Genomic DNA, 9,136 nt, shown 5'->3' on the forward strand with positions numbered 1-9,136 from the left:
GCCACGACGATTTACATCGTTTTTTGTCTCTAAATCACATAGAAAAAACATTACCTGACTAGATTTTCTTTCACATTAAACCGCTCGATTATCTCCGCGATAACATCCGCGATTATTTTCTGATCCAAACATAGTTTAGGTGGCTTATTGAGGAATGCTGGTGACCGTTTGCCCGTAAGAGAGTGAGTAGCCAAAACCCTAGAACAAAAACACATTTAAGTTTTGTTTTAAACAATGCATCAAATCAGTAAAAACAAACTGCTTACCTTCTGGGAAAGACTGCCAACAATAAAGTTCGGGTCGCTTTCGTGTAAGACGACCAGTTAATTTTTTTGAACTGGTCCATGTGTATCAAAGTTTTTCCACTACCTATGGGTGCCTGTAAAAAGTTTTGCATGTTAAATTAATGTGAATTATAATGAAAATAACAACTATAATAATAATAGGGAGCAAATCACGCGTGGTCATCCGACTCCAATTTAAGGTTCCCTGTGTTATTGGTACCAGAGACTGACAAACGTACATAAATATGTTTAATACTAAACATATCATAAGAGATCAAATTAATGACCCATTTTGAAACTTTGCATTGAAAATGCACGTATCATTTTATTGCTTTTGACCATTTAACTTCGTGAATTTTTCTTACCAATAAATCTACAGTTATTATACTTTTTTTTTTGGTTTTGTTTTGATTATTGTGAGAAATACTTGTCCTATACCGTTATCTAGCCGCTATGGTAGAAATAGGTACCAGTAAGTTTTTTATTTTTTTTTATTGCTTAGATGGGTGGACGAGCTCACAGCCCACCTGGTATTAAGTGGTTACTGGAGCCCATAGACATCTACAACGTAAATACGCCACCCACCTTGAGATATAAGTTCCAAGGTCTCAGTATAGTTATAACGGCTGCCCCACCCTTCAAACCGAAACGCATTACTGCTTCACGGCAGAAATAGGCGGGGCGGTGGTACCTACCCGCGCGGACTTACAAGAGGTCCTACCACCAGTTGGTATGATTAGTGTTAAGCTATACATTTGTAGATAATAAACACCCAGACAAAGAGCAAACAAATCTGTTCATCAAACAAATGTTTGCCTGATGCGGGAATCGAACCCGCGACCCCCCGAGCAACAGTCAGGGCTGTAACTACTGCACCGCCGAGTCAGTCAAAATTCAATTGAGTCAAATTAAATTTTATAATCGTACTAGCCGCACTCGCCCGCTTCGCTGCGCATTTAAAATTAACATTATTATTTGTTGTCATTATTATTAGGGAGTCCAACACTCATATAAATATTAGCCTATCCATTATGTACATGTATTTTCTACATGGATACCAAGTTTCAAATCAATCGGACGCATGGTTCAGTAGTTATAACGGAACATCTGTAAAAACCACTGTAGATTTATATATTAGTATAGATATAATTTAAAAGGTAATAACTGTTTCTTTTACCCATTCCGTTTTATCTTCTTTTTTTTCTTTTTTCGTTACTTCGGTGGCATTATTCGTTTCATTAGTTTTATCTAGGACATTCAAAGCACTGTCATGTTTGTTGGTAATTAGAACGATGTCGTCAGAACGATCTGATTCGTCGTTCATATTATGCTCGCTCTCTATATCTTCTTCGTTGGTCTGTTCAAATTCTACTGTCGGCGGTATAATAGGTGGCGGAATAAATTCTTGACGATACCTATGTTCCGGGGCGGTTTCACATTTAACTCTTTCGAATGATCTAAAAAGTTCCCTGAACCATTCGTGGAAGTTAAGAGTGGTATCACTGTCCATACTTATTCTCTTCGGTGCTGTGGTAATTTGGAGGTACGGCTCCGTTTTTTGGGCGCGCAACGATTGTAGAAAATTTGCTATAGTTATTTCATCATAACCGGTTTTAACTGGGTCATTATTATTTGTCGGCTTCGTTACGACCTCACTAACTTTATTTGAAGGCGTCAATGTTTTCTTGCTGGTTCGCTTGTTAGTATATTGCCGTAAATATTTATCCAACCTAGCTTTTCTGGCTTCCTGGATAAAGAATAGAAAACGTTTATTACAAAAACAAATCTAATTGGTTTAGGTATACAAAAATTGCATTCATGCTTCGTAGGTATTTATGGAAATTGTATAAATTATATACGGTGCTATAAAGTCAGATAGGTAATTTTTGTTAACATAAGTGTGGATGAAAAATTAATTTTTTTAATAGTTATTAGTGATACAAGAGAAATGTTTGCTTTTACTGATGAAGTTTGTAGTTCATTTCATTATTATAGCCTAGCAGAACTATATAAGAATTATATAATAAGATGTTGAATTTTCCAAGGTTTCTCCTGAAAAATTACGTAATTTGCATAAGTGACGTTATTGCACCGTATGTGCGATATTATTATAGTATTGTTCATATTTATATTGATTTTTCAATCGATAACTACGCCTGATGGTAGTGTGAAGGAATATTTAATTTTGTATTTCATGTTTTGCATTTGTGTTTATGTTGGCATACAATAAAGCATACTGTATTATATCGACGGCTGAAAGGATATTTTTTAAGCGACATTTCGCTTTATAAGCGATATTTATCTTTGTAATCAAAGGTCCGTTTTATTTGGTATTATATCAACAATTAGATGTTTATAATTGAACATAAATTAAGTTTACCCTATTCAAATAGCTGAAGAAGCTTTGTTGTTATGATATTTTTCTCAAATTTGTAAATTGCTCTCTTGTAAAGTTGCAAAATGTCGCTTAAACTAAATGACCTTTCACCCCTCGATATTTTACCGAGTCGCTCGTTGTCTTGATGTCGCAACGATTTGATTCGTACCAGAAACCGCTGAGTACATCCACAATGCTTTTCCAGAATGCTATTAACTGATTCAATGTTGTTCCGGACAACTTTATCATGTTGTTCAACCGAGGTTTAAAAGAATCCATCGGGGAAGCAGCGGCTCGGTTATGCTAATATTTATGAGCGACGTTAAGCACTTATCACTTATCACGGCCATATACTCATCTGCCATGTGTGGGAATTAAAAAACTCAATTATTAACACGTGGTATTTTAGCTACTCGTGTCATAGATGACAACAGCTATTAGTAATGCGTCGAGGAATGTGGACCTCCATGATGACCTGGATCTTGACTCAATCAGTAAGTATATACAGTCGGGACAAATCAAATCACTTTGAGAAGGCGGCACGACACGAAAACCCTTTTGTCGATGCCGCCGGAAATTACCTACATACCTGATCCTGTGGGCCAAATGGGAAGCAGTCGACGTCGCCCTAAGCAAGTCATTACGGATCCTCACTATCCATTAACCTACCTAGTCAAACCTAGCCAAACCTAGAAAACTTTTTTTTTTTTTTATGATTGAAAGTTTACTGGTGGTCTGAAGGCCTTTCCATTTTTACCAGGACAGGTGGGCGAGCAAAGGCTCAGCCAAGAGGGACGGGATTTGCTAACAATTGCCCGAGCGCCTCCGAAGGAGACCTAACAACTCAAGAGCAATTGCTTCGCGAATGAATCTACTACCGGATCGGAATCGCGACCCGCTGAGAAGATCCGGCGAGAAACTCAGCGGGCTGATGCATGGGTTAGGTTGCACGTCGACCTCTTTGTCGAGTTCGACGAGTACGGTTACCAGGGTCCCTAAGCCTGCTCCTAGTATTAGAGCTGAAGGCATCTAATGCAAAGGTTATTGGATCTGATGGATCCGTAAGGACGTGCCTAGAAAACTAAACCATAGACACAGCCCACTGAGTTTCTCGTCGGATCTTCTGAGTTAGTCGCTTTTCCAATCCGATGGTAGATTCTGCGAAGCACTACTCTTGCTAGGGCCAGTGCTAGCAACACCTCCTGGTTTGAGCCCCGAGAGCTCACCTATACGCTAAGGTAACGCTGATATAGCCTCTCAAGGCTACCAGCACAGGTAGGCAAAAACAAAAAAGTAATGCGTACCCTTTCCGAATCTGTAGATATGTCTCGTTCACTCGGCACCCACGAGGAAGAGCTTGATGAGAAGTCTTGGGGTTCTTCTTCCTTTTTATTACTAGGACCGGCCTCGTCCATTTCCTTCAAACGAGCATCCAATGACTTGCGTTCATCTGATGTATTATTACGAACATTTAAAAAATATATTGGCAAATGATAGATGTGACTGAGCTTGGGTTTTTATTAATTGCGGGTACATTAAAATCTGGCTCCTGTTCATACAAATATACAATAGGATAATATTATATTAAAATACAATTAGAGAACATTCAGCACTAATCACTATACCGACTCAAGAATGTCAAACTAGATTATTTTTTTATTGCTTAGATGGGTAGACGAGCTCACGACATCTACAACGTAAATGCCGCCACCCACCTTGAGACATGAGTTGTAAGATCTCAGTTTTGACAGTACAACGGCTGCCCCGCCCTTCAAACTGAAACGCATTACTGCTCCACGGCAGGAATAGGCAGGGTGGTTGTACCTACCCGTGCGGACTCACAAGACGACCAGTAAAATATGCTGTGAATAACTTTGAAGGTTTCACAAAATGTGAAAGTATACTTTTTCACCTACTATCCACATTCCACAACAAGAAAAAGGATACTGACAATATTTTTTCCAAGAACTCGCGGCTTAACTAATGCATCTCCTATCTAACTCGAGATGATGATATCAGGTCGGAGTTTCAATTGATTTCATCACCAGAAGTTCTCCCTGATGTAACCGAGAATAACCATCCATCTGGTACCATTATCTATATTTTTTTCTATTATATGGGTGGACGAGCTCACGTCCCACCTGGTTAAGTGGTTATCGAGGCTCATTGACATCAACAACGCAATTGACTCCGCTTTACGGTACAACAGTTGTCCCACCCTTCAGACCGAAATGCATTACTGCTTCACGATAGAAATAGGCAGGGTGGTGGTACTTACCCCTGCAGCCTCAGAACACCACCTACCACCAGTAGTTATGAAAATTATAAAAAGTTGTTGTCGTGATCATCATCATTATCATCGTCATCATCATCATCATTATCAAGAGTCCACAGTCGTCCACTGCTGGACATAGGCCTCTCCCAATCCACACCACTGAGCCCGGTCTACGGCTCTCTTCATCCACTTCTTGCCGGCCACCGTTTGGAGGTCATCGCACCACCTAGCCAGAGGGAGTCCCATTGTCGTGGTCAACATTTGTTAAATATTTCATTAGAAAAATTGATACCTGCCTGAGGGATTCGAACATCGGCACAGTCGCACGATACGAGTGCGCCGACCGTCTTATCCTTTAGGCCACGACGAGGATTCAAAATAATTAAGTTGTATTGTTTAATACGACATAAATCAATTATAGTAAACAGGGCGTTCTGATTTGCAATGTGGAACATCCATTCTACAATACAATTGAGATTTCGGATGGCTGTATGACTTCTTCGTGGTAGAATTAGACAGGACTGTTGTATGAGCGGATTAACAATATCCGGTCACCGTTCTCGTCGAACCCGTCGCTTGCGACGAAGGGCTCGACGAATAAATTAACCCTCAGACACAGCCCACTGAGTTTCTCGCCGGATCTTCTCAGTGGGTCGCGTTTCCGATCCGGTGGTAGATTCTGCGAGCCACGACTCTTGCTAGGCGTCGTGTTAGCATCGTCGTCAGGTTTGAGCCCCGTAAGCTCACCTACTAGTTACGGTTACGCTGGAATAGCCTCTCTAGGCTACCAGCTTAGATAGGAAAAAAAAAATTAACAATACGTCATGCCATCAGTAATTAAGTACCTTTAGTAGCTTTTTACGATACCTACGGGAAGGGATAAGATGGTTCTGTACTAGACAGCAGATTGTTATTTGTGATATCTATGCGCTCCGTTACCATTCAACATCAGGTTAGCCGAGAATTCTTCTGTCCAATATTTGCAATAAAAGTATATGTATATCAGTTTTTGTTCTGCCTGATATCCTCGATTATACCAGCTTCACCGAATGTGAATCAGACTATTATGGTAAATTATTTAAATATGATAACGTGCTACAAAATGTCAATGAACAAATTAATTATGGACTAGCTGCCATCTATTGGCTGTTTTGAATCGGTTTGATTTTCGCTCACAGACTTCCCTACGTTCTATTGGTCAGCTATGTTTGATAACAACACTATTGTGTTCCCGCGCTAAAAACACCACGTTTCGGTGTTTTCGGCAAACGCATATTCGTAACTCGATTTCCATAAAATGTTTAAAGTAAAAACGCAACATTTCAACGCATTTCAAATAATACCGTTTAAATAAAAGATCAGTAAAGATTCATCTGACACTAATTTAGAATAAGCGCGCAAAATTAAATCTCTTCACAAACAAAATGACATCTGCCTAAATTACCGAATATACTGCATTTGAAAACCGACTCTATTACTGTATATCACGGGCTATTTTAACGTGCTTTGACGCACACAACTGATATCAAAGCTTTCGTGTGATAGTTCCATGGATTGATATTAGAATTGGCATTGTAACTGAATGTGAAACTTAACGTATTGAATTCAAGTATTAAAATTGAGTGTTTGGATCAAGAATGCCTAATAGAAACGGTTACTCCTATCAAACTATGGCCACTGTTGATAACAGCTTAATGAACCAAACAAAAGCACTTTTATGTATAATCGTTTAACAAAAATTGCAAATTAATAAAAATGAAGATAAGTACAGTGGGTAGACAGTAATAAAATTTAATTAAAAATAATTTAGTACTGAAAATAAACTGGATAAAATTACATTACGAATTACCAACAATTAGTGCAGTGATGTTTATTAAGTAATTTAAATCGTTTAATTAGAACTTACTTGCACGATCGATGAGCTTTCCTTTCTGCGGCTCGCCTTTCCTATTCGCCGTTATCAGAACGCCGACCTTCAATTCTTGAACATTCGGTTCCAACACAGATTTGATATAAATGACATCGCGACCACCGTCACTCCACTCCACGAGAAGCCAATTCTCATTTGTATTAGCCGACATCGCAAATACGAATTAACTAGGCCAGCGCAAGTAGCGTACTGCATCTACTACATAAGAATTAGACAGAGGGTCTATTAGATTACATTGCTTGAGGACTCAGGTAGATGTTCCATTGCGGCGCACCCTTACTTGTTATTACCGTCCCCCGCCCGTTGAAGCACGAACAATAACGATTTCGCCAACGGTTCGTGTAGACAAAAAACCGAACCTTTTTTGCGATCGACTTCCTACAAAGTTTCCGAGCATAGATTTATATTCTTATTGTTATGAGATTGAAAACGTTTTCTGAGTTATAAAACCATTAGGCGTTCGGTTTGTCTCACGGTTAATGGTGTACGTGACATTTTCAATTTAGAAATTCGAAGCGAACACAATGAAAACTCATTCCAATTCCGAACTTATATATTAATTGAACTATTCAAATTGTACGTCCAACTAGAATTGATATTCTGCTATTCTACATTGCAGTAGGTATATATTTACGTGTTGATGGCTAATATGAGCATTTTTTAATTAAAATTTTTGACTCGAGACTGATGGGTATCCAGATTTCCATATTTTTTTAAAACGATTGGACAACTGAGAATGCAGACATGATAAATTTGACAATATTAAACTCCATCTAATTGGACTCCATCTAATTCCATCAATGAAGTTCTCGTAACACACATTTAATTTTACTAAACTGTCAATAAGCATCTGTATTTAGAATATTTGGAATGAGGTATTTATTTATTTATAATACAATTGATTGATTTTTTCATTGATGTAGGATGTACAAACGAAACGGGATTTAGCTTAATGGTGTTGAGCAAAAATGAAACTAAAATTAAATTAAGTACAAAGCAAATTCGGTTGCGAACCTTCAAACATATGGTCGAACTTCGAAGTCCCGTCCGGGCGTAGCTGGAATAGCCTCTTAGGCTGTCAGCGAATAGATAAGGAAAAAAATATGGTCGAAGTCTTAAAAACAACATATCAGTCGAAACACAGATTCTGTGTTAAGTATACTGCCAACGACAACGAGACTAAATTCTGTTCAAAAGTAATAAAGCTATAAATGTTTCTAATTTCATGCGAGACAAAGAGCACATTTCATAATTATAGCCATACATACCACACATTCGCCATACAAATTCTATACCAAATTAATATCTCTGAATTAATAAAAAAATATCTTAATTAAGTGGTTTCTGTAATAAACGTGCCGTTTAGGTAGTTTGGCGTGATGGCGTGACAGCATCCAGCTTGAGCTATAATAGCTTGAGCTACTACTGTTTAAATTATTGACGCTCAAAATTGGCACTTAACTCAGTTTTACAACTACATATATGTTCCGAGACTGGGTTTTAATTGAAAGTTAAATCAGTGTTTCTATTGTGAACCTCCATGTCGAAGATGATGACATCGCATTGGTTACGACATAAATAAAATAATTCCAGTTTTTTTTTAATGCATGGGGTGAACTAACTCGTGGTCCACATGGTATTAAATATGTAAAGCCGTAAGTAAGTAGTCGCCGGAGTAGCAACATTATTGGCGACCTTCATCTTGGAACTTAACATTCGATAGCGGAATACATTACTGCTTAGCGGTAAAAATAAGCAGGGTTATGATGCCAGCCCATTAATATGCGAATGAGTTTAGGTTTTCATTACATGATAGACCACAGTGGATAGAACACAGTATATTAATGTCATAAACCCCGTGGAGATTTAGCCCATGTATAGCATTTTGGAGGTAATGTCTAAAGATAGATCTTCCATCCAGCGGCTGAAATTGCTCAGTAGACCGACAGTCCGATATTAATGAATTTAAGCAAACAATCATATATTGATCCCTAGGTACATAAAGGACCTCTACAATTACAATGTTTAGTTTTATTTAATTTTGACAAAAATATTATTGATCGTGAATGCGTAGGTAAACAATTATTATAAGAATTTTACAACTGCTTTGATTTAAACCGCTTTTATACCAACTACGGAACCCATGCTATCACTCTACAAGTTTGGTTTTTCTTTTATTGTTAAGTTACAGATGAACGAAACTTAAATCAGAGAGAGAGTTTGCGTAAATTCGTAAATGTGTGAGAGAGATAGTAACTAGTAGTATGTCA

At 38.1% G+C, this 9,136-nt stretch overlaps 1 protein-coding gene across 4 annotated transcripts in view; it reads right to left on the bottom strand.

The window, feature by feature from the left end:
• Positions 1-8,059, bottom strand: part of LOC101742559 (uncharacterized) — a 12,302-nt gene extending 4,243 nt beyond the window's left edge. The window contains exons 1-7 of one of the 4 annotated variants that reach the window (XM_021351634.3): positions 7,881-8,041; positions 7,147-7,244; positions 6,843-7,064; positions 3,966-4,111; positions 1,462-2,031; positions 267-379; positions 55-198 (exon numbers count right to left, since the gene is read on the bottom strand). In XM_021351634.3, coding sequence (XP_021207309.1) covers positions 55-198; positions 267-379; positions 1,462-2,031; positions 3,966-4,111; positions 6,843-7,017 — 1,148 coding nt within the window. In that variant the 5' untranslated portion in view covers positions 7,018-7,064; positions 7,147-7,244; positions 7,881-8,041. Of the gene's footprint in view, positions 1-54; positions 199-266; positions 380-1,461; positions 2,032-3,965; positions 4,112-6,842; positions 7,749-7,880 lie in introns of those variants that run through there. The other 3 variants (XM_021351633.3, XM_021351632.3, XM_038021703.2) reach the window with 3 other exon arrangements.
• Positions 8,060-9,136: the final 1,077 nt, after the last annotated feature.

The sequence above is a fragment of the Bombyx mori genome, chromosome 3 (assembly GCF_030269925.1).
Source record: "Bombyx mori chromosome 3, ASM3026992v2".
Lineage (NCBI taxonomy): Eukaryota > Metazoa > Arthropoda > Insecta > Lepidoptera > Bombycidae > Bombyx > Bombyx mori.